The sequence below is a fragment of the Alternaria alternata genome, assembly GCF_001642055.1.
Source record: "Alternaria alternata strain SRC1lrK2f unplaced genomic scaffold CC77scaffold_15, whole genome shotgun sequence".
NCBI lineage: Eukaryota > Fungi > Ascomycota > Dothideomycetes > Pleosporales > Pleosporaceae > Alternaria > Alternaria alternata.
The window spans coordinates 781,248-805,121 of NW_017306204.1; the positions used below are offsets into that span (position 1 = coordinate 781,248).

The window sequence follows — 23,874 nt, forward strand, 5'->3', positions numbered from 1 at the left end:
ACCTCCGCTCACTCGCTCGCTCAACCTGCATCTTCCCATCTCCACACTTATCAACACCCGTTCACACTTATCAACATCCGTCGCGTCGGATGCGATCCGATGATAGCGGTCGGCTCCTAAAGAAGTACCGGTAAATTCCCGATGCAAAGATAACGAGTCGGCATAACGCGTATCTCCGCGTCACTCGTTCACCGCCGCATGAAGCAGGTACCAAGACCTGACTACTACCAGACTGTGGGGTAGTGGAGATGGTAGTGGAGTCAACATCAATACGAATACAGGGCAGTTACAAGGTTGTATGACCGATCTCGGAACCATGCGCAGGCATCAAATGTCGTTATATACACTTCCATGATGGCTTCGCTCGACGTAGCTTCGTTGTTGTGCGAACGCGTCGTGTCAACCTTAATTTCCCACATTGACGCCATCATGGGTCAACACAACATGGCTCAGCGCCTTCTTACCACAGTCACATTGCTCACCAGCCTGTCTGGCGTCTCAGCTTCATACAATACATCAGAAGTCACGCTTCCCGGCTATGGCACTTTCCTCGGCACGACAGTCTCCCAGACTTTGACCAAGAAACCTCTACCACGCGCTGTAGACGCATGGCTCGGAATCGATTACGCTTCTCAGCCTGTTGGAGAAGGCAGGTTCGCGCCTGTTGGAGCGCCAGAACCTTTCGATGGTGTTAAGAATGCAACGAGCTATGGATACTCGTGTTACCAGGATCCATTGGATATTACGTACGAGATGGATGAGGCGTGTTTGAGCATGAACGTCTTCCGACCGCAGGGTGTTGGCGCGCACGAGAAGTTGCCCGTGCTGATCTGGATACATGGTGTGAGTTTTTGAGAAGCATTGGGTATGTGCTGCGGTTGCTGACTTGACTCTAAAAGGGTGGTTTCGTTGCTGGTAGTGCTAGGAGTTTCGATGGCCCGAGTTTCGTAGCTAATTCAAAGAAGCCGTTGATCGTTGTCAACTTCAACTACAGAGTAAGTATGGTCATTTTTTTCTGTACAATCAAGCCTAACGTTATACAGGTAAACTCTTGGGGGTTCCTCCCCTCTCCAGTCTTTGAGCGCGAAGGACTTCTCAACCTGGGTCTTCGAGATCAGGAGACCTTGTTCAAGTTCGTTCAAAAGTACATCTCCGCTTTTGGAGGCGACGCTTCTCGCGTCACCATTGGAGGTCGTTCCGCTGGTGCGCATTCAGTCGGCATCCATCTGTTCCACAACTATAACACCACTGAGGGCGCCGCACCACTCTTTTCCCAAGCTCTTCTCCAATCCGGCAGTGTGACCGCTCGAGCGTTCCCTAACGCGTCTTACCCACTGTACCAAGAGCAGTTCTCGCGATACCTAGGTCTTACAGGTTGCAGCGCTGTGGCCAACAGCACCGATACCGAAATCCTCAGCTGTTTGCGTTCTGTCCCCGCTGCTGCCATCCAGAACGCTAGCGCTCTGATATGGCGCGCTTCCGAATATGCCATCACATGGCCATTCCAGCCCACCCGCGGTGGCCCCCTTCTCGAACAAGCGGGCTCAACCTCCGGAGTCAACGGCCAATTCTACCGCATCCCCACCATCACGACCAACGTCCCTGATGAAGCAAAGTACTATTCACCCGGCGACATTGAGACCAATGATGAATTCCTTGCCTTCATGAAGAACCTGATCCCCGGTCTCACACCCGAAGACCTCTCTGATCTTGAGGAGCTATACCCCGACCCCACAGGATTGGATAGTGGGCCATACGTCCATAGCTCCAACTCCACTCAATACAATCGTCTCTCTGCCGCCCTCACAGACTATATGTACGTTTGCGCTGGCCAAGAAACTGCTCTCCGCATGTCTGCCGCCGACGTACCAGTACATAAGATGGTATTCGCTACAAACAACACGTTCCCCACTTGGAAGGGAATACCGCATACCGCCGACACAAAGTACACCTGGGCTGAGCCAGCCGGTGCTGGCGGTGTCCAGTACCCTGAAGTCGGCAAGGAGTTGTTGAATGCTTACTTCTCGGACTTTGTTGCGCTGGGTGATCCCAATGCCGGCAACAGGACAGGTGTGCCATATTGGCCGCTTTATGTGGATGAAGGTGAGGGTAAGCCCGGGTTGCAGCTGAGGATGGAGCCTTTCGGTAACACTAGGGTTGAAGGAGATGGGATTAGGAGGAAGCAGTGTGAGTGGTGGAGAGATGAGAGCAAGGCTGCGAGACTTGAAAAGTAGTTAATATATCAAGCTTTTGTCAGTCGATAGAGTATAACAGACAGCGAGATAAATGAATACCGCTCAGACATATCCGCACTCTCAACTTATCAAACAATACCTATACCCTCTTCCTAATCCTTGCCGCAATTTTCTGCTTAGGCCTCATTGTCCCAAAAGCCTTCTTTTTGTTCCCTGGATCCAAAGCTCGTGCCCCTTCCATATCAACTACCTCAATCTCAAACTCGCCCATGAAGATTGCTAGCGTCACGATACCGATATTGCGGGCAAAATGCCTTCCAGGACATTTATGTTCTCCACCCCCAAAAGAAGTCCAGTTACCACTCAAACCTGCATCGCTAAACTTTCTTCTCTTGTCGTCATTTCCGCTGCCGCTGACTAAGTACCGTTCGGCCCAGAAAGTGTCTAGAGGTTTCGCAGTAGCCTGAGGCCTTGCAGCCCTCCACCCTGGGGTGAACTGCCCATTGTACTTATGAGAAAGATAAACCTCGGTGCCTTTTGGTATAGTGTATTTCTCGTCAAGCACGTATGTCGGAGCTGTGACTTCTCTTACAGCGAGATTGGAACTATACATTCGTGTCGTCTCCGCATGAAGAGACTGCAACAAAGGTCGCGCGCTCAGTTGCATAAAGTTGTAACCTTGCGTCTCTTCGTTGACCCCATTACTGATCTCATCGAATACGCGGCGATGTAAAGAGGGATCGCGTAGTGTTTCGAAAAAGTACCAGAATGTTACTGGCACGGTAAGACTGGTTCCGCCGTAGAGGAGGCCGAGAGTTTGTGCTGAGCGGCCATCCACACCGTGGCCAGCCATCTTACTATATAGTTCCTCTCTCTCTTGGAGAAGACCAGAACCTGCGATGGGGTCCCAGGTAGTGTTTACAGCGTTTTGCTTGCGTAACACTTCGGATTCCTTGGTCCAAGCTCTAATGGCGTTGAGCAGGCGATCACGCGCGGCGTAGGCTTTGGGGATAAGGAAGCGGGGAAGGCCCATGAAGAATTGATCCGTGGCTTCAATGTGGATCCAGAGATCGGATATGATTCCTGGGTACATGATGGATGTGCCGAGAAGGGTTTCGGCAATGCCGTAGGATGCGTGATATTCGATGAAGTTGTAGAGATCAGGAATGTCCTTCCATTCACCTTCTGGGATTGAAGACAAGCTTTCGGTGACGGTCCGTTTCATGGCATCGAAAAGCCGTTTGGCAAGTAAGCCAAGGTTCGATCCAGTGGTATGCTGTCGGATGTGTGTTGTTTGAATGTAATCTGTATTACCATTCTCGGACTTGTAATGGTCGATGGCTTCTTGTGGGCTTCCCATCAAAGCGCCCATGATCTTGTCGTGGATGAACGGGTTTGGATCACATTCGGATGAGGAATTGAGCACACCTCTGACGTGCTCTGGATCTAAGACGACAAGTAATTTCTGACCTGCGGCATCTAGATAGAAAGGCGAACCATCGCCATATTGGTTCCTGTTGCAATGTTAGTTTCGCCATGTTGCGACGATCGCGTGGTGGTCGTCAATGGACAGCTTCAATGGTGATGTGAGGACGATACTTACAAGCATCTGGCTAGGAAGCCATGCGAATCATAAGCAAAAGACAAGGCGTGTTTCAGTCCAGGTATCCAATACGGAAGTGTTGGAGGTAAGACATTACGACCCTTTCCGTATTTGATGGATCTGAAGGTATGCCCGGAAAGAATCCGAGTACAGATGCAAACTACCGCGATGGCCACGATGCATTGCGCGATAAGACTGTGCTGCAGTGCTGCGAACGGTGCAGAAAGCTGCCCGTTTACAGTCGTCGCGTTTCCGACATCCATGTTGAGTGCAAGGTGGTATAATTCACGTGGTGGAGACAAACATCAGTTAAATGTGATCTTCATAAGTTGTCCTAATGCAGGGGGATAAGCGCTAGCCTGAAAGAGGGATTAATTTCTGCAGTGTTGGGAGGCCTCGCTGGCAACAAGCCAGGCGGGCTGTACCTGATAACCAACGCCATGGTGTCTTGCATACCTGTCATGTACTCGATAGAAGATGAAACACAACGGCCACTAATTGCATGCAGATAGCGGTGCAGTAGGCGGCTATTTTTGGTTGCATGGTGCATAACGGCGTGCATGAATGTGGAGGTGGAGACGATTGGCTTAGCGTCTCAGGGTCCCGGCCAGAACAACAGAGCTTCGTCAACTTGACATCCTTCGCGCTCTTTGCTATCATCATCACGCTCCTTGCGCTACCTAGGCACCCACCGGCTTTAGCTACTCATTGACTGCATCGCTGTACCCTTTATTCTTTTCTGCTCCCTCGTGCTAATACCCAACCCTTAAGCGCTTATCTAGCAGCCAGCTAGAACTCGTCATCAGCATGCCGGGAGTTCGTAAGTGCAACCCCCATTCACCTTCACCTTCACCGTGGGAATGGCGTCCATCTTGGGACTAGTCGCGCTTTTCGATCGGATGCGCAAACTTCCTTATTGTGGTTGCCTATCTACGTGCCCCATGTGTGCACAAACGTCTACCTGCCCACAAGCCATCATCCTCGAGACTGCTCCGTGCGATCACTAGCACCTACAGAATCGTTATCTGACACATTACTCCCACAGCACTTGACGCGATGGATCAGATGAAGAAGGCCTTCAAGGGTCTCTTCAAGGGCAAGAAGTCCAAGAAGGAAGAGCCAAAGCCCACGGCCACTTCTGAGGCCTCTACTACGCCTGCGCAAACCAAGCCTAGCGAGACTACGCCAGCTGCACCCGCTCCCGCACCCGTCCCCGAGCCCGCGAAGACTGAGACGACACCTGCTGCCCCAGCGTCTGCGTCTGCGCCAGTCCCGGCGCCTGCTGAACCCGCAGCGGTTCCAGCCTCGGATCCTGCTCAGGGTGAGGCGAAGAAGGATGAAGCCGCTGCATTGGCCGAAGTCAAGCAGGCCACGTCGAGTAGGTTATCATCTCCTTCACATTCTAGTCCGCTACCGTATCGTGGAGACGATGCCTGGCATGGATCCAGGCGACGACAGAAAGTCGACTTGGACCGCAGTCAGTGGAACGATCCCATTTAGGCGTGGGAAAACACCTGCAACGATATGGCTGGTCAAGCTTATCGCACTTCCACCAGCTCGTTTACGACCTTATGGCCAGATACTACATTTCCTTCCCGCTCGAACTCTTACGAATTTCCTTTGTCACTCAAGATACCCTAGACTAATACATCCTCTTCCAGCACCCGAACCCGTTGGCGCCGTTGCACCCGCTCCCCCGACCGCTGCTGAGGCTCAGCCCACAGCCACCGAGGCACCAAAGGACACTGAGGCCAAGGCGACGGATACACCTGCACCAGCTGCCCCTTTGGATCTTCCCGCCATTCCTAGCAGCCAGCCCGCTGCTGGTATGAGCGCTACAAGCGGACCTATGTTTGATGAGCCCAACTTCGGCGAGGACAAGCCCGCTGCACCAGCTGCACCAGCTGCGGCGCCTGCTCCCGCCGCTCAGGCTGAGGAGCCTGTTGCTCCCGCACCTACTCCAGCGGCTCCCACTACTGCTGCCGCTCCTGCGCCTAGTGCTGAACCTACCGCAGCTCCTGCTGCCCCGGCCGCCGCTGAAGAGAAGGCAGAGAAATAGAGACGTCCCCATTGAGTTCAGGAGACTACAGGCGTGACATCAAATAGTGGGCTGAGAGGCCCGCGAAAAAAAAAACATTTTGAATACCGACAGGCGAAGGGCGCGGGTGTCAAGCCTCGTTTTCAGCATTGTGATTTTCCACTAATACTATACCCCACTGCTGTATCTTTCAATAGGTGTGTCGAGCTGTAGGCGAGCTTGACTTTGAATCGAACAATTTCATGATTTCTACCTTGATCGTCTGCCTAAGTGAGTTAGACGAATCATCGTCATTGTATTGCTGAAAGCTCCCAACTAGCGCGGGGCAATAGCAGCCGCGCTACACGTCAAGGAAAGTCGCCCCACCAACGACGTCAATGAAGGGACGCGATAATTCACACTAGGTAGAGAAACCGCGAGCTATTTGGCCCCAACAACTCTACACGCCTGCGCACCAATTCGATACCAGAGGGTGCACTCGACACAAGTCAACCTGCCCGTAACCCACACGCACCGACGAATCAAGAAATACCCACAATGCCTGCAGGCGGCTTCTCGCGCACGCGCAACGTCGATTACGATGACGACGATATTTACGACGACGATGACTACTTCGAAGACGACGCCGGGGACGTCGATGCGGGAGGAGATGGCATGACGGAGGACGACAAAGAGCAGATGCGTGTGGGCACCGTCAAAGTCCGCGAGGCGCTAGGAGACATGAGCGACTTCACGAGCGATGAGCAAATACAAGAAGCGTTATGGCACTACTACTACGACATCGGAAAGAGCGTGAGCTATCTGAAGAACAAGCTCGGGGTCGCAGAGCCGAAGCAGGAGGCGCCCAAGCAGGAAAAGGCAAAACCAGTGTCGCGCTTCGACCAAGCTGCAAGTGTAGCAGACCAGAACGCGCCCGCAACCACAGGTAAGCACACTCACACTCGCACCCCATTCTAGCTATGTAGACGAGTCTGCTGCCCTGTCGTCCTGTTGCCCATCCTCTACCGTTGCCCCAATCTCGATGCCTACCAACGCTGCTGTCACAGACTTCTTCTGGGATGTGCCCTGGGGCAACGTGCCACCCGAACGATTAGGCGTCATCACCGTCGATGCCCCCCACTACAAAGGCGGCTTGCTTGGAGGCTCTTCGAAACTAGCCGCCCTTGCGGCTAAGCGGAGGAAGGAGCGCGAAGATGCGGAAGCTGCTGCGTCCAAGGCAAACAATGACGCCGACTCGGCCATCGCCATGCTCGATAAGCTCTCGGTGAAGAACCAAGGGAGTGGCAATCCTGGCGGCGATAGTGGCGAGTCTGAGCGCCCAGCTCGACTTTCCAGATATCCTGTCCGCAGACGTTCGCCATCGCCAGCACTAGAAGCACCCAAAGAACCCGAAATAGAAGAACCCCAAGCTCCTCAGCCTGCCGTCGTTGTCGAATCGCCTGCTCAACGCGCTACAGCCTCTATGTTCGCCTCCACCCTTTGTGGGCCCGACGAAACGTCAAAGCACACACAAGCACCGCTACAAGAGGTGCCGATACCCTTTGCTGCGTACAAATCCTATGATGGCACAGGAGCCTTTGCTGGACCAAGCCCGGACGATATTGTGCGGGCAGCACAGGCAAAGGGCGCAGGCGGCGGACGTCACTAGATTCTTGGCAAATTCATTTGAACCTCTCTAAGACATACAGGAACTACACCAAAGAAGAAGAAAAAGCAGATCAACGGTGACTTAGCCGAGTCGGTCGAGAAGCTTACCGTGGCCGATGAGCCAAGAGTCAAGAGCAAGAACTTGAACGTTGTAGACGAGTTCGAAAAGAGCGCTTCGAAGCGGATGGCTAATTTTGTAGTGCTCGGTGAGTAGACTCTTGCAACCCCTACTCGTCCTTCGTCATTAGAGTACTAACTCCTCCAGGACATGTCGACCACGGTAAGAGTACGCTCATGGGGCGATTGCTTTACGATCTTCATGTTGTCGATCAGCGATCGATAGACAAATTACGAAAAGAAGCAGAAACTATTGGCAAATCATCATTCGCGCTCGCGTGGGTCATGGACGAAACGAGCGAAGAGCGGAGTCGTGGTGTTACCGTCGACATTGCGACAAACTACTTCGAGACAGACAGGAGCGTGTTCACAATACTGGATGCGCCTGGTCATAAGGACTTCATACCAAGAATGATTTCGGGTGCATCACAAGCCGACTTCCCCGTCCTTGTCATCGACGCAAGCACCAACAGCTTCGAATCTGGTCTCAAGGGTCAAACGAAGGAACACATTCTAATTGCACGAAGCATGGGTATGCAACATATTGTTGTGGCCGTGAATAAGATGGATACAGTCGGATGGTCGAAATCACGCTTCGACGAGATCTCGAAACTCATGACCACCTTCCTCACCGAAGCAAGCTTCCTCGAAAAGCGGATAACATTCATACCCCTAGCTGGTCTGACCGGAGAAAACGTCGTCAAGAAGATCGAAAACTCGGCCGCACATTGGTACACTGGCGAGACTCTGCTAGAAGCTCTAGAACGAATCGATCTACCAACCCGAAACCTCACGAAACCACTTCGGCTCTCTGTTGCTGACGTCTTCCGAGGTGATATCCGTTCACCGCTAAGCATATCAGGCCGTATCGATGCCGGAACCTTACAAGTGGGCGATGTTATCCTCGCTCTCCCTGCCAATGAAACCGCAACTATAAAATCTATCGAAGTGCAAGACGCACCCGTGGACTGGGCTGTCTGCGGTCAAATCCCTACCCTCCACCTCACGGACATCGACCCCGTTCACCTTCGTCAGGGAGACATTGTCTGTTCCCCCAAAGATCCTGTCAAACTTGTCAAAGCATTTACGTCCAAGCTCCTGGCTTTCGAACACGTACTGCCTATGCCGGTGGAAGTCTTTAGGAGCACACTCAACTCACCTGCAGGAATTCGAACGCTGAGCGCTAAGCTTAATAAGTTTACAGGAGAGGTTGTGAAGAAGAAGCCGAGAATTGTGAAGCCAGGTGAGGTAGCAAGGGTGGTGGTGCAACTGGAAAAGGAGTTACCGGTGGAGGAGGGAATGAGGGTCGTGCTTAGAGAGAGGGGACGAACGGTGGGGGCAGGATTGATGGAAAATGTTGCTTGATTGTGTGAAAAGGAGGATAGACAACCCAAGAACGATATCTTGGTGGAAGCTTGCGACACCGTGGGGTGCGTAGTGCATGACTCTGTAGTTTGTGGTCATGACCTTACCAAGCTTCTTATAATAGACAAATTCGAGTCTCATATCGTACATGTCGTACACGAAAACATGCTACATGTGTCTAATGTCTTGTTTTTTGATCTTGCCCTATCTTATCTCTTATCCGCCCAAGGTGCCCTCGTACTTGGTTGGGCATTCTGCGTATCCCCTGCATTCCCTCTTGCCCATGGTGCTGTAGTGCCACCTACTGTCGGTGGCGGAGCAGGCGTTCTACTCGCCCAAGGTGCTTTTGTAGGCTGATTCGGACCATTGGGTACATCTGTACTACCTGTGCCTCTAGCACTAGCACCAGCAGTAGCCCACGGCGCGGCCGTCATTGGAGGCATTCCAGCACCCGCCGTTCTAGCCCCAGCACCCGCCCACGGCGCAGCAGTACCAACTCCGCCTCCCCTAGCTGCTCCACCCATAGGGTCGGCCATCGGATCCCGTAACGCAGACTGTGGACCCGGTCGAGCAGTAGGTGCTGTGGTAGACGGTGTACTCGACTTAGGTTGACTGGCAGTATGAACACTTGCCTGAATGGTTTTCGCATTCGGATCCGCTGAGAAGGAGAAAAGCGAGCCGAACGGGAAGTGCTGGACTACAGGGAATTTGGAAAGAACTTCTGCGTTGTACATCTTGATCATCCCCTAAAACTATTGTCAGTTTGACGCATTGAGGTAGGGAAAACAGTGTGGATTACCTTATTGATTTTGGCCCATCCTGCTTTAACACCAGAGACGTCGTACAAGATATTGCTGTGTTCCCAAAATGGTCCTTTCTTTACATCGTAGATGAAGCCGATGGCACTGAAATACATATTCCGCGTTCGCTCTCGGGCTACAGCGGTGGCTTTGGCCACGTCGCCTGGATTAGGAGCAGTCGGTAACGAGCCTTCTGCCGCGACATCTGCAGGCGTAACGATAGCGGGAGAAAGTTGCGCGCTGCCGAAGATATACGGAACGAACGAATGATCGTCTAGCCCCCATACACCGTGGGAGCCAGCGGGTTCAAGTGTGTACGTCAAGATAAGTCGTCGTATCAGAGCGAGATATGGTTCCACTACTCCAAGAACGATACCGCGCTCCTGCTCGCCATCTTCCGAATGAGGAAAAGCGCCCAGTTTCCAGAGACAGCCTAGGAAAGCGAGGAAACTGAGTTCATGGCCTGTACCGTAGTCGAGACGTTGAGAGCTACCAAAACTGCCGATGAGATAGGCTTCTAGTTCATGTTTGGCAGAGACATCAGACGCGGATTTGAAGGCGAGTACCTGTTCGGGTAGATACTGATCAAGGAGTGCAGGCACCCTTTCTCGAACAATATCATACCAGGTCCTAAAGCTGACGTTTCCGAAGCGACGCGGACCTGGGTCTGGCGGTGCTTCGTCGATGATGGAGGCCAGGGTGTCGAGAAGCTTGGCGAGGTTTGCAACAACGGGGGGATGAGGAACGTCTGGATCGTTCAATTTCCACTCCTTGAATGAACCTGTGTTGCCTCCTTGCTCTTGAGATTCTTCGATCTTCCGGGGTATCATAGCTGTGTTGAGCTGGAAGATAAAAGTCATGATATCGGCATAGGCTCTGCTTGCCAGGAAGAAAGTGACATCGTCGCCATCGTGAATACGTTTCGCGGGAATTTCGAAACTGTGCGATGCATCTTTGCGGAGTAGCTCTAGTACGGGTGCTTTAGAGGGATTCGATGACATGGCGGAATGGGGGGTGTGGTGATAGTTTGTGGGTTATCGATAGTGGGCAGGCGCAGGGACGATCTCATGTGATAGCGTGTCTGAGGCCCACTTTCGCGCCCGGCGCTCCAGCCTCCTCTTGCTTTTGAGCGTGGGGATGACTTCACTCCCCCACATCGCCGACATCGCCGAGGCTCATCAACACAAATGCAATAGCGTTCTTGACGCTCACTGATGGCGCGCCTCAAGGACACGTCGAAGCAAAGAGGTACGTCATCGCAGCCGCAAGCTCATGATGTAGTAGAGCTGGCAGGTGTCTACACCAAGTTCTCCATGGCCGCTACCTATTATAAACATAGCTGAAGCTTCCGTCCCACGCGTCCTGAGCTAACACTAGCACACTAGCTCGCAAACCCCCCTCACCTTCCTCAGACGACGACGCCGCAACCCAGCAGCTCCTCACCGAATCCCATTCCCCACTCGCAGACTTGCCCGCACCGTCCGCGGTCCTTGGCGCAAACCTCCTCAACGCAGCGCGCATAAACCCTCCTAGCTTTCCAGAGTGGAAAGGGAAACAAGGTCAGGGAAAACTCAAGCGGGTCAGCCTGAAGAGGGATGAGAGCTCAAAACAGAATCTAGCGGTCAGAGGTGACCCGTACGAGATTGAGCTGAGCCCTGAGAAGGGCAAATATGCATTGCCAGAGAAGGTCAACCACAAGCCCTTGAAGATCCTTAAGAAGAAAAAGAAGAAAGGCAAGGCGAAATCAGTGGACTTATCGAGTGATGCTCCTGTAGCTTCGTCGGAGCTTCCGGTGCAGACCGAAGGCGGATTGCAGGTGGATCCCGAAGAGCTGGTGGAGGATTTGGCTTTGCCTGGAGACCTGGTATCAGCAGAGACTGACCTACGTTCCTCACCGCCTCGACTCGTTCCGTCGCAAAGCGATACCGTAGCCGTAGATAACACTCGTCACGAAACACCACCCAGTGTGGGCGAAAGACCGTCTGATGCGCTAGAGCATCTTGCCAACACACGAGCAGTATCGAAACGGAAATCAGAGTCGGAACACGGTGATGATAGACCTGCGAAATATCAGAGAGAACAGGGGCAAACGACTGCGGAATCAGTCTCATCAAGGAAGGCTCATCCACGGGTCCGAATTCCGGTCCGGCGGAGATCGCAAGAGCAGAGCACCACAGAGAAGGTGGATCACAGTAACCACGAACAAGGAACGCAAGAAATCGCCGACGATCCTGTACAAGAGAAAGGCTCACGTCCAAAACGTGCAGCACCAAAACTTAAATCTCGAAGAAAACCTACCAATGATACTACAGTGACCAGTCAGCCGTTACCGGCCAGGAAGCGAGGACCCCAGATCCACGCAAAACCATCCAAGAAAGCTTCGGAAATAGCCAATGTCATAGAGATCGAAAGCGCGTCTGGAAGTGCCCAGTCCGATTACGAGTCCGAGCGTGAGCCGGACGCAGAGAGATCTGAAAGCATTTCGGATGACGGTCACAAGACAGTACGTCCTACAGGACAGCCTGGAAGTATTGAAACCGTCTTTGAGTTCCTCAACCTTAAGCCACGGCCAGGCAAGTGTGAAACTAAGATCGCTACTTCGATCATCCATAAATGCAACGTACACCGCACCCACCTTCAGGATAGCGATATACCGACGGAGCAAGTTGCTGAAGATGTCAATGAACTACAAGAAATGCTTAGGAAGATCAACGCTCGTGTCAAAGAGAAAGACCAGCGCGCCTTCAAAGGTGACGCGTATGGCCATGTCTTCCGTGCTGTCATACTATACCTCGAAGCACTATATATTTGGCTAGACGAGAACGACGGTGCAGTGACCGACTCACTAGGCGCTTTGCGGATACTGTCACCCTTAATACGCCAGATACTGGCGTTTAAAGACACGATTGCGGACTGGAATGTCTTTGTTCCCAAGCACTTCAAGGGTGATAGAATAATCAAAGACGTGGATATCAGTCTCATTGCACATCTTCGACACGTAGACAAGACGTATCGCAGATGTCTGAGTAGGCTTGAAGCTACGGAACAACATCGCAAGCAGCAAGCAGAACTCGATCGCAAGATGAAAGAGCAGAAAGAGGAGGAAGACCGCAAGACCATGTCTCTCGAGGCGCAAACGCAGCGGTGGAAACGTTGGCAGGATCTACATATCAAGCGCATGCTCTGTGAAACTGATCCGCGTAGAAGATTGAAGTTGGCCATCAAAAAGCTCGAAGACTTGGAAGAAAAAGACGCTAACGGTGTCGTTTTCGAGCGGCTGCCGGTCTTTACATCTCGGTCTGCTCCTCCACATCGTCAAGCTTCGACATTGGACGACAGCCAAGAATGGACTGAACAAGAAGAGACCGCTTTACTCGACGGCTTGAAGCGTTATGCTGGTACGTTCCATCTTCTCTGTCGAGTCTCTCGTTTCTATACTAACCGTCATATAGGTCCACAAGTTTTCGAGAAGATCTTCACAACGTATTGCAAGCCTAATTCGTCTCGTCCGCTGGGTGGATGTTTGCGCGAACGGAGTGTCGCAGAGATTGTTACGAAAGCAGCGCAATTTCGATCAAACTTGCAGAAGTTATATCAAGATAACGGCTGGGTAGTGGAGGACTGGGTCACAAAGATACCGGTGATGCCGTAAGTTTGGTTTCCCTCTCGATTGGGTGGTTCATCCTTGCGTCTTATGATGAATGCCTTCCTTTCACTGTGGCGCAGATCGAGTTCCTGCTGAAGCAGTCTTTCTCGTTGTATAATCCTTAAGATACCCCTCATATATTTCCACTTGTAGTCTTACCGCGAATCATCGTATTCGACGTGTGTCTTCATAGGCACAGCCTCAGACCATGTAGGTCTTCTCCACCCGCGCAAGTTCCAATACTCTCTCCGCATACTCTGTTACATTTGGTCTTTGTAATCACTCAAGCTATCAGTGGCGTCATTCAGAACCGTATTACTGAGCTAAGTGAAAACCTCGTTTTACTTTTCCATTGTCGTGGCGGCTGACCTGTAATCATGCGTGAATGCCTGCTACGCGAAAGCTCGACCGCCCACTAAGAGGTATCAATCACGGGTCTGGTAATTCGCTTCCATGGAACACACCCTATTACACAATAACTCAGCCAATTCTTCAATCACAAGAAAATCATCAAAGCACATTCACTCCTGGATCGGCGCGCGCGCCCCTCCGCTGCGTACCAACGCAACCCCACGCTCTCACTGTTGTAATCCTAGAAATCCTTACAAGCGCTCTCCTCTCCTGACTTTACCGACTCACCTCAAATTCCACCCACACTGCAACCAGCCATCTCGAACTAGAAGTTTTTCGAATCAAAACTAGCACGAATCACATACCCGCACGATCCTCAGCCACAATGTCGCTTCCCGCGAACATTAACACCGCGGCTAGAACACCTTACTCAGAGGCAGCCAGTCTTGAGCATTACAGTAGTAAATCGGTGAATGAGCTTAAGATTCTGGCTAAGATTCATGGCATTCCTGATGGTGCAGAACCGAGGGACATTGTCGCGATTTTGATGGAGAAAGATCGAGTGAACGGTGTGTGGCCTGGTATGTTTGAGGATCCTAAAAAAGAAGATACCAAAAGTTCGCGTGTCGCGCCAGTCAAGCAGACCTCAAAGGAGACTGAGACACGTTCTGAGACCAACATCGCCACTAGAGGACAATCCAAATCTGCTTCGGTTGCTACCGTCCTCAATAACAATAAGATCGCCGAAACTCCAACAGCCGCCACGACCGCGACAGGATCCGAGAACGATACCGCTATTCCCATATCGCAGTTGAGGAAAGAGTGGGATGGATTATGGGGCCCGCCTTTCGCTTTCTCCAAGGTCGCTCCTGTCGACCCGAAGTCGCAAGGCACGTCTATAACTTCCGCCGGATCCACACCCATTAGGTCAAAGTCGCCTGTTTCTCCTGTTTCTCCTGCATCTTCTGCTTCGTTGAAGTCGAATAGGTATGAAATTCTCGCAACCGAGGAGAAAGAGCTTGTCGAATCAGAGGAGCTGTTGACAGATGCAACCGAGGAGGATATTCCTACTGCAAAGATGAGTATACAGAGCGCACCATCTGTACATGAGGAGTCTCTCGCTACTCAAACGTTCTCACACCAAGTTGACGGGGAAGAGAACGTAGATCTGGCGAATGAGAATGCTGACGTTGGCAAGAAGACCAAGAAGAAGGGGAAACGTGGCAAGAAGGGCGGACAGAAAGTTAACAAGGCCAAGACCGACGCTGCCCAGTCTGCTGCGACTGAGATTGAAAAGACCGAGGCATCGACGTCCGATGCTTCCATCACTTCGAAGCAGGCTGGAGATGTTCCGCTGCCAGTTTCGCCAGGCAAGGTGGAGTCTACGCTCGAGGTCTCTGGACCGCTCCCCATTATTGAGGAGAATGATGGGGCCATCGTCGAGCCCTCGACGTCGGTCGCACCGACAGACATAGACAAGCACGTCGAGGAACAAACCAATGTTGATCAGTTCAAGCTCATCAATGTTGAGGATACTGAAGGGTCGCCATCGCCTATCGAAATTCCGATCTCACAGCAGTCTGCTGCCTCTCCACCTGCGGCCCCATCTGAGCCAACAGTAAAGTTATCCGAAAAGACTCCTATACACATCTTCCTTGTCGCTCCCCCTGTACCACCGCCTTCCACACAAACTGTACAAACTCCTACACCCCCTAAGACGAAGAACCAGAGGCGCAATGAAAAGCGTAAGGAAAACAAGCAGGCGGCGACGTTGTCAAACATATACGACGTCCTCATGTCTGAACAATCCGGCGACGCGTCAACACCAGATTCATCTGATGTAAAGGAGGATGAAAACAAAGACAATAGCGAGGGTACTGCTCCAGCAGCCAAGAAGAAGAAGCGTGGCACAAAAGGCGGCAAGAAGGCGCAGGCGCAAAAGAAGCACCAGCCTGTACCGATCGTCGAAACTGCCACTACTCCCATCGCTGAGACGGTTGCTGGACCCGTCATCCAGACCGCTGTGGCAACCAAGATTCAGCCGATGCATCTGGCTTTGGGTGCTGTTGTTGCGATTCTTGCTGGTGCTGTGGGAACTTGGGCTATAGTTTAATGGGAATGCAGAAGGAGAAAGAGGGTGTTTTTCGTCTTTCCGTGATATTGATGGGAATATTTGAGTCATTGGTTTAGATCAACGCCGTACAATGACATTCTGAGTCTCTGGTGCTTGGGGGATAATGCCTATAAGGACATAGTAATTACATTGACGTTTCTAATGATGTACACGTGCATCGCATGTCTATGCTTAACATCACGTACAAAGTACGGTCGCAAAAGGAAGGAAGTCGAATCAAGCGTCTGTAGAATCCTAGCGAGACTTGCGCGAATAATTTGAAGGGGTAGATGGGTTTTCTTAACGTAAAGTCTTACGTTCTTGGACTCGGCTGGATGAGATGGCTACGGCTGAATTGAACGCACTAACACATGATGGGCCTTTTGCGGTCATTTGAAGTACCGTCAATACTACACCGTACAATGGGAGCCATCGATGAACAGTCATCTCGCATATTGAAAAACCTGAACATTGACGTAACTTACGTACAACGACATCCACGACACCACAAGCGAAGCCACGAGTTAACCATGTGAAATAAATACCCCCACAGGGCAAGGAAGCGCGCACCTGCATACAGATGAGCCCGCTGGCCAATCACAAGCCTTCGTATAGCGGGAGGGTCGCACGCTAGTCTGCAGCCAGAAGGCTTGTAGGAACACTCGCACTCCGCGACCACGACATCGTCACAATGCGCGAATTATCCCCCGCTTGGCAAACACCGGCAAAGCAAGTAAAACATGACCTACGTTACTTTCACAGGCGGTATATCCGCCGCAATAGGCAAAGGCAGGCCCATCATGACTTGCCCAGCAGTGGCTGAGCAGCCCGCTGATCGTGAGGGTGATAAATGCCTCATACAAACATTATCCTTTGTGACCAGACCGCATTACATTGCATTGCCTCCCTAACTAGAGCTTCTACCCCTCCCGAGACATTTTCCAATCCTTTGGTAAACGAGCTCTGTGTTTTGAGTTCTTTTTGCTGCTCTTTTGTCATACCGTTTATTCGCTTATTCGCCCTTGCGTCTCGTTGCTGCACTGCACGTATACGGAAATCCCTCAACTTCATTTCTGAAAGTTCATTTCGAAACGAGAAGAGACCAGCATGTGGAAGCCACCAATAAACTTCATTACGCTGCATTGTAAGTTCTGCATACGGGTGCTTGCCTGGTTCAAGAGGGATGACATCGCTAACGGCATGAAGATGCCTACATTCTCAGTTTCGGCATTTTAGCTTTGATCATCATTTATCCCTATGGCAACCTTTCCGCTATCGATGCGTACTACTTTGGTGTCAGCGCGTCAACTGAATCTGGGTTGAATCCGTAAGTTTCGCTGGCATGTGCTAGACTGGCTTCGTGCTGACAGTGAACTAGTGTTGATGTCAAGGCTCTCAAAACGTACCAGCAAATCTTCGTTTACATCACACCCATCGTTACAAACCTGGGATTTGTTAATGTCATTGTCGTCGTTGTGCGACTACGTTGGTTTAGTCAGAAGCTGAAGGGTGTCGGTATGTCAAGCTTCGTCCTGTCTTTACGTCCAAAGCTAACAGCTCAACAGCAGCGGCACACACTAGGCCCAGGAGCTCCCGACTGTCTATCAGTCAGGTCCAAAAGACTACCAATACTTCCGATACACGAGAGCTTGAAGCAGGTCTCACTGGCGAGACAGTCTCGGAGAAGAAGCCTGTGCCTGTTTCCACTGTAGAGAATTCGAACGATGAGCCTTCTGCTCCCCGCATCACGTTTGCACCCGACCCTCGACACACTGCCAAAGAAAAAGGCACTTTGTACATTCCTGGCCCACGGGAACGCGAAAATGGTCAACCCATTACTTCGATGTCCGATGATGAAGACGAAGATGAAGACCGTATCAAGCCCGTCGCAGAATCAAGCTATACACGACGTCGCAACCTGTCAGAGACCAGAAGCATGAACACTCGAACCATGAGCAAGGCAAAGTCCGTAGATCGCGCTGTGTCATCCATATTCGTGCTCGGAAGTACCGCAAGCACCCATCGTCGTAGTGAAGACAAGCCACGGAGAGAACCCACCATCGATCTGGCTTCCATGACCCGAGAAGAGCTAGGTGGTGTTGAGTATCGTGCGTTGCGCGTCTTGCTCAAGGTCACGGTCGGATACTTTGTCGGACTACACACGTTCGGAGTCATTTGCCTACTCCCATGGATTCATATGGCACCAGCAAAGTACCAAGACTACCTTGCTTCACAGGGTCAAGACAAGACATGGTGGGCGTTCTATTCAGCGCAAACCATGGTCGACAATCTCGGCCTGACACTTACGCCAGACAGTATGATAACTTTCCGCGACGCAACCTGGCCGATGCTAGTGATGTCGTTCCTCGCATTCGCCGGTAATACTTTCTATCCCGTCTTCCTGCGCCTCCTCATCTGGACCATCTACAAGCTTGCCCCTACGAGCTCCTCGCTTGAAGAATCGACACGCTTCCTACTCGACCATCCGCGAAGATGCTACACACTGCTTTTCCCTGCCACTGCAACCTGGATCCTAGCCTCCATCCTCTTCGCCCTGAACTTCATCGACACTCTGCTCATCGTTGTCCTCGATCTAGACAACCCAGAAGTAAACGTCTTACCTGTCGGGCCCCGCATCCTCGCTGCCATCTTCCAGTCTGCATCGTCCCGCCACACTGGTACGTCGACGTTCAACCTTGCGGCTGTCAACCCAGCTGTGCAGTTCAGTCTCCTTGTCATGATGTATATTTCCATCTACCCGATCGCGATCTCTATCCGTATGAGTGAGAGCTACGAGGAGAAATCTGTGGGCATCTACGGTGCAGATGAGAATTTGGATGAACAGAAGGGAAGCAAAACATACTTGATCAGTCATCTACGGAATCAGTTGAGTTTCGATCTATGGTACATCTTCTTGGGTGTGTTCTGTATCTGTATTGCGGAGAGTGATCGGATCATGAGTCGGGAAGATTGGGTAAGTTCGACCAAAACCATGTTCACCGGGATTCGTATGCTAACTTATCAACAGGCCTTCTCCGTCTTCGCAATCTTCTTCGAAGTAGTCTCTGCATACGGCAACGTCGGTCTTTCGCTTGGTCACCCATCCAACCTCACCTCGCTGTCTGGACACTTCAATACCTTCGGCAAAGTGGTAATTTGCGCTATGATGCTGCGTGGTAGGCACAGGGGTCTGCCATATGCCCTCGATCGGGCTATTAATCTGCCTCACGATCTTATCACGGATGATAATGAGGGCGAAAAATACAAAGACGAGGATGCAGCGACGCCGGAGGCCGTGAGCGCAGATGAAATTCGGGGAAGGAAGATGATAAAGAGCTTTACACAGTAAGATTTAGGGTCGACTTCGTACGTTTCGGATGATTCGGGTGTATACATTGGAGTAGACAGCTTCGCATGTTTATGGACATGTTCAAGAAGTAAACGCACGTGTATTTTAGATCATGACAGATTCATAACATGGTATTGGGTAATACAAATGGCATTATATCGCAGTATATGTAACTCATACAAGTTCTCATCCTATTTGTTGACAAAGAAAGGATAACAAGAGAACATCGTAGGAGAAAGACGATGAACGAGGAATACTAAACTTAGAAAAGCTCAAAAGAGATCCCAGTTGAATCCACCATGTCGAAAGTTCGAACCAACGTCGGGACGGTGCTCGCGACCAAGTGTCGAGCCGTACCTTTCATCGTTCCCCGTACGGCGAGAAGCATTTCCACTACGGGCTGCACTGCTACGGAGAAATCCTCCGCCGGAGGTCTCTGGACGGCTATAGTCATCGTAGCCACGGTCGATTCGAAACGAGGTCCCCCACGAGGTGTCGCGAGAGTTCGTCGCATAACATCGGGTACGATCAGACAATGTACCGCCCATGTTTGACGCGCTGAATTGGCGTGTCGCTATCGACGGCTGTTCGAACCGAGACGTACCCAGAGGACTTACCGAACGGTGGTCATCGTAGGCATGCTTATGAGTGAAAGCGCGAGGACGCTCGGAGGCGCGGATCGGGCTCACGTCACGGTAATCATACCGGTGGTCATATGGCTCGCGCTGGGAAGCAGCACGACGCAGAGTCGAGTTGTCAGATTCTTCACGGCGTGAAGTTGTCCTGTAATCGCCATAAGGCATATTGAAGGGTTCATTGAGCCGGCTAGAGCTGGATCTACCATAGTTATCGTGACCGCCGTGTGTATAACGGCGGGAAGATGATCGGTCAGAGCGAAAGCCGGAGCCGAATAGATTGCCGAAGGGATTCATGTCGCTGAGTTGTTGGGTTTTCAAAGTCGTTGATGTTGTGAATACCGTTGTAGTATGTGAGCTATGTGATGACTTCCAACCAAAGAGCAATACTGAGAAATCTTTTGTAGTCGCTCGCATGATGCATGTTGTAGCAAGACAGTGCAAGTGAGACCATGGCGTTGATGAACTATCTCGTGAGTAGCTGTGTCTTGAAGGTGAAAAAGTACTGTGAATGTATACATCCGTAGTGTGAAGAAACCCATATCGTGAATGCATGATGCCATCGGAGAAGTGAGTGAGGGAAGATGATTTCTTAAAGAAGAAAGATTATTCCGTTACAACACGAGATGACGCGAAGTCTGTCAAGTGAGTCAATCTACATCTAGTCGACATTGGGTAATTTTGTTGGGAAGCGATGGGCGTTAGAGCGAGTCACGATGACCCTGAATGAAAAAGGTAAAAGCTTCAGTACATTCGGCGGATCGCCAGCTTTACCTTCTATATCATCTCTCACTCGCTTCTTGGAAATCCATCGAGATCTTCATTGCGCATTCATACAAGGCGGACAGATGTGCTTGCTGAACAAAGCACTGCCCGGCTTCGAATGGTCCATGGTGGAAAGCGCTGCGCCGATGCGCCGATGTAAAATTGCGACCTGCCCTGTATAATTCACGCGTCCAGGATGTAATATAAAGAATAAGATTGAATTTCATCTTGAATGCTCCAAACTTGTACACACACCCCAAGCTTGATCTACAACTGCACGCGAGGAGATCTAAAGATCATCTCGTTGCTCTCTGCTCCGCCGCTTTCTCAGTGCAGTCCTCCTATTATCAAGCTCATACTGCAGCCTCTTTTGATTGAGAGTAAGCTCTGCAATCTTCTCTCTGTTCGTATAAATGGAGATCAAAATTCCGAAAAGTGATAGTTCTTGTTCTTCAGTATACTCGCCCGGATTGACACCCAGGCTTTCATGAGGATCGGGCGGTGGATCTGCTGACTCAAACTGTGACCAAGGCTCAACGTGGGTGTGGTCTTGCTCTGGAGTTTGCGACGTCTCTCTGCTTCGTGATCCAGCTAGCCGCTCTCTCATCTGCTCCCGGGGCGAAATCGCACGGCTTTGTCTTCCCTGAAGCCGTAGCGGTGGCGTTGAACCGCGTGGTAGCTGAGTCCTTGACGGATGGTATCGTGGGGCGGCGTGGTGGTTATCCTCCTCGAGATCGGGAAGAATTTCATCCCGCCGCCGTGGTGAATGTCGCTCTGGTTTAGATGCATAATCTCCCCTATACCGATCATCGTTTTGTTCTCGCGATAGTGATCTACTTCGGCTCCTCGAACGTATATGGCAACTATTCGTGCGATCATGATGTCGCATCGCGCGTTCACGGAATCTCGCCCTGTGATGGCCTTGCTCATGCCGCTCCTGACCACGCATCCTCTTTCCAGGGAGCCTCTCGTCAGACGACGCGGAACGACGTCGATTCCGAGACTCCGGCATGGGTTTGTTTCGTCCCGGATCAAGCCTGTCAATGCGTTCTTGATGTTCAATCAAAGGGGAGAAAGATGAACGCCTATCATCCATGAAGCCTCCTGCGACAGAGCACGGTCCGGTACGCATGTGATCACGTCTGTCGTATCCTGAATCCTCGGGAGAATCACGATCAGGCTCGGTATCTGGAGGAAGCGGAGGTGCGTCTCTCAACGACTTTGGTACAGTAGGTTTTGTGGTGACCACGGGCTTTACCGACTCTGTGTGACGTGAAGAGCGATGCGTAATGTACTCACCAGAAGGCTTTGATGGCGTTGCTGATGCTATCCGTGCCTTGACTTCTTCTAAAGTTTTCTGGTCGGCCGGGCCGAGTTTATCATTCAACATTGCTGCGTCTAGGGTCCTCGGCTTTCGTTCCTGGGGATGATTTCTGTCGCCGTTCTGATCTGTGCGAGAGCGTTTGATGAGGGGCTCGCCGGTTGTTTCGCCGTCCCCAAACGGTCGTTTTATAGTTTTCATCGGGACCTGCGAGCCAGACGATTGTGGTCTGTCGAGTGCTGGAGTGACGCGTAGGAAACCATTCCTCTCTTGGGGCGGCGACCTCTGCGTTGACTGTAGGTTATCTGCCATGGCGATACGAGGGGAGACGACACAAGGTACTAGAAGGCCTGCGATGAGTCTGTGTTGGGTAGCGTTTTAATGCTCGCTCACTTCCTATTCACGGTGGAGTCTTTGTTCACTACTCGTCTTTGGCGCACAAACGCTCACCCTCTTTGACAGTTCACCCAGCGACGATAACGTGAAAAGCAACAAAGGCTTCGCTGAACTCGCCGCCCACGGCTAGTTTCAATCTAGATGAAAGCTCTTGAAGCTGTCGAGCGAGTATGGTGAACAATGGTTTCGTCCAAACTCTTGTTCTCACCGCTATCCAAGGCTTGTATCTCTTTCGCAGACCTGATAAGCTCTCTGCCAAAGTCGACGAACTGCACAAGGTTGACGATTAGGCCGATCCCTGTTAGGGCTTCCTTGGCGGTAATCCTACGGGATTCAAAGTTCCATGTGAATAACGATGAAGATACTTGAAGTGGGAAATGAAGCTCGCGTCAGGGAGCCCGTTATCGTATTACCCTTCACAGGGTAGCGACATCACCTTCGTTTTGCCTGTAACGTGACGTGAAGCATCACAAGGTATGTTTGAGTAAAGCCGAGTGTCGAGTGAAGAACGTGAGGAAACTGCCCTCTGTGCACACTAAGAAATATGCTCCCCGTTCCTCGTGCATGTATGTAATCTATACATGTATCAAGATTCTTACCTGATATCCTCCTATTCGTAATCAGGTTGCTGGCGGCGTGACCAGCCCATCGCATTCCTTCGCCGGGGTATCTTCCTCCTGCCTTTCTATCCTTCGTGACTTTGCTCCAATCGCACCGCCAGGGTGATTCGTCCTGAACACAGTCTTTGTCTCGTCTTGATGCAGTGCCTCTGCAACAGTCAATGCCAGCATATCGCCCACTGCAATTGTGACAGTTGTACTCGTTGTTGGCGCGCAGACGCCAAAGGAGACCTCCTCTAGCTCGTGTATGGGCGCGGGCAGCAGTATGGAATTTGGTCGATCGTCGAGGAGAGGACATTCTGAGGGTTTCGTATGTGATGTGATGGCGAGGATAGGCGTGTGGGAAGGTATGTGCTCGAGGAGGGCCATGAGCTCCGCTGTCTTGCCAGAGTAGGATATGAACATGATTGCATCATTCTGTTCTCCGTCAGTATATTCCTTGTTGCATAGGCATTAAAATGACGACTCACCTTCCTAATGTCACCGAGATCCCCATGTAGTGCCTCAGCAGCATGCATAAAGGAGCTCGCTATACCCAGGCTCTTCATGGTCGCAACCATCTTGCGCCCCACTAAGCCACTCTTTCCAACTCCGCATATTATGAGCTTGCCGCCGGTCTGGTTAACCTTTGTTAAAACCTCGACAGCGCGTAGAAGACCATCGCGCGCCACATGGTCTGACTCGTACAAGAAGGTTACTTGCGACAGGGCGGTAGCAGCGGTCGAGAGCACGTTGACAGCGCGCGAAAGGAGACGCGATCCTTCTGGATCGTTTGCGGCTAGCGGCGGGGTAAGTGGTTGTGTATCTGAATCTGCTCGTTTTCTCTTCAGCGAGGCTGGTGGGGGAGATGTGTGTGATAGTGGAGTGGTATTAAATGTCGCGGTCATGTTGGTGTGAATTGTGGGAGATCGGC

General features: G+C 51.5%; 11 protein-coding genes across 11 annotated transcripts; 6 read left to right on the forward strand and 5 right to left on the reverse strand.

The window, feature by feature from the left end:
* The first annotated feature begins 31 nt into the window (after positions 1-31).
* Positions 32-2,295, forward strand: CC77DRAFT_1042045 (acetylcholinesterase precursor). The gene is made up of 3 exons (XM_018527258.1): positions 32-843; positions 900-995; positions 1,044-2,295. The coding sequence occupies exons 1-3, from the start codon at positions 352-354 to the stop codon at positions 2,232-2,234; spliced, it is 1,779 nt and encodes a 592-aa protein (XP_018384157.1). The 5' UTR covers positions 32-351; the 3' UTR covers positions 2,235-2,295.
* Positions 2,237-4,083, reverse strand: CC77DRAFT_993297 (cytochrome P450). The gene is made up of 2 exons (XM_018536407.1): positions 3,799-4,083; positions 2,237-3,709 (listed from the first exon to the last, which is right to left on the reverse strand). Exons 1-2 carry the CDS (start codon positions 4,059-4,061, stop codon positions 2,335-2,337), a joined length of 1,638 nt encoding a protein of 545 aa, XP_018384158.1. The 5' UTR covers positions 4,062-4,083; the 3' UTR covers positions 2,237-2,334.
* A 522-nt stretch (positions 4,084-4,605) lies between these two features.
* On the forward strand, positions 4,606-5,857 carry CC77DRAFT_1010642 (hypothetical protein; the record flags this gene model as incomplete). The annotated part of the gene is made up of 3 exons (XM_018523662.1): positions 4,606-4,618; positions 4,844-5,275; positions 5,460-5,857. 3 exons carry the CDS (start codon positions 4,606-4,608, stop codon positions 5,855-5,857), a joined length of 843 nt encoding a protein of 280 aa, XP_018384159.1.
* Positions 5,858-6,181: 324 nt separating this feature from the next.
* On the forward strand, positions 6,182-9,113 carry CC77DRAFT_1022266 (hypothetical protein). The gene is made up of 3 exons (XM_018525426.1): positions 6,182-6,761; positions 7,525-7,689; positions 7,749-9,113. The coding sequence occupies exons 1-3, from the start codon at positions 6,374-6,376 to the stop codon at positions 8,963-8,965; spliced, it is 1,770 nt and encodes a 589-aa protein (XP_018384160.1). The 5' UTR covers positions 6,182-6,373; the 3' UTR covers positions 8,966-9,113.
* CC77DRAFT_1073764 (serine/threonine-protein phosphatase 2A activator 1) lies at positions 8,850-10,766 on the reverse strand (the record flags this gene model as incomplete). The annotated part of the gene is made up of 2 exons (XM_018529197.1): positions 8,850-9,711; positions 9,765-10,766. The coding sequence occupies 2 exons, from the start codon at positions 10,764-10,766 to the stop codon at positions 9,175-9,177; spliced, it is 1,539 nt and encodes a 512-aa protein (XP_018384161.1). The 3' UTR covers positions 8,850-9,174.
* Positions 10,767-10,867: 101 nt separating this feature from the next.
* CC77DRAFT_208304 (hypothetical protein) lies at positions 10,868-13,782 on the forward strand. The gene is made up of 3 exons (XM_018530644.1): positions 10,868-11,013; positions 11,151-13,163; positions 13,218-13,782. The coding sequence occupies exons 1-3, from the start codon at positions 10,980-10,982 to the stop codon at positions 13,415-13,417; spliced, it is 2,247 nt and encodes a 748-aa protein (XP_018384162.1). The 5' UTR covers positions 10,868-10,979; the 3' UTR covers positions 13,418-13,782.
* CC77DRAFT_208305 (hypothetical protein) lies at positions 13,783-16,061 on the forward strand. The gene has a single exon (XM_018530645.1). It carries the CDS (start codon positions 14,148-14,150, stop codon positions 15,873-15,875), a length of 1,728 nt encoding a protein of 575 aa, XP_018384163.1. The 5' UTR covers positions 13,783-14,147; the 3' UTR covers positions 15,876-16,061.
* Positions 16,062-16,574: 513 nt separating this feature from the next.
* Positions 16,575-19,388, forward strand: CC77DRAFT_1096626 (potassium transport protein 1). The gene is made up of 5 exons (XM_018529852.1): positions 16,575-17,019; positions 17,082-17,202; positions 17,254-17,390; positions 17,441-18,849; positions 18,904-19,388. Exons 1-5 carry the CDS (start codon positions 16,983-16,985, stop codon positions 19,222-19,224), a joined length of 2,025 nt encoding a protein of 674 aa, XP_018384164.1. The 5' UTR covers positions 16,575-16,982; the 3' UTR covers positions 19,225-19,388.
* Positions 19,389-19,421: 33 nt separating this feature from the next.
* CC77DRAFT_1096627 (hypothetical protein) lies at positions 19,422-20,027 on the reverse strand (the record flags this gene model as incomplete). Its single annotated transcript, XM_018529853.1, has 1 exon — positions 19,422-20,027. One exon carries the CDS (start codon positions 20,025-20,027, stop codon positions 19,497-19,499), a length of 531 nt encoding a protein of 176 aa, XP_018384165.1. The 3' UTR covers positions 19,422-19,496.
* An 832-nt stretch (positions 20,028-20,859) lies between these two features.
* On the reverse strand, positions 20,860-22,389 carry CC77DRAFT_208533 (hypothetical protein). The gene has a single exon (XM_018530646.1). It carries the CDS (start codon positions 22,255-22,257, stop codon positions 20,914-20,916), a length of 1,344 nt encoding a protein of 447 aa, XP_018384166.1. The 5' UTR covers positions 22,258-22,389; the 3' UTR covers positions 20,860-20,913.
* A 572-nt stretch (positions 22,390-22,961) lies between these two features.
* CC77DRAFT_939960 (sugar isomerase) lies at positions 22,962-23,848 on the reverse strand (the record flags this gene model as incomplete). Its single annotated transcript, XM_018534704.1, has 2 exons — positions 22,962-23,378; positions 23,432-23,848. 2 exons carry the CDS (start codon positions 23,846-23,848, stop codon positions 22,962-22,964), a joined length of 834 nt encoding a protein of 277 aa, XP_018384167.1.
* Positions 23,849-23,874: the final 26 nt, after the last annotated feature.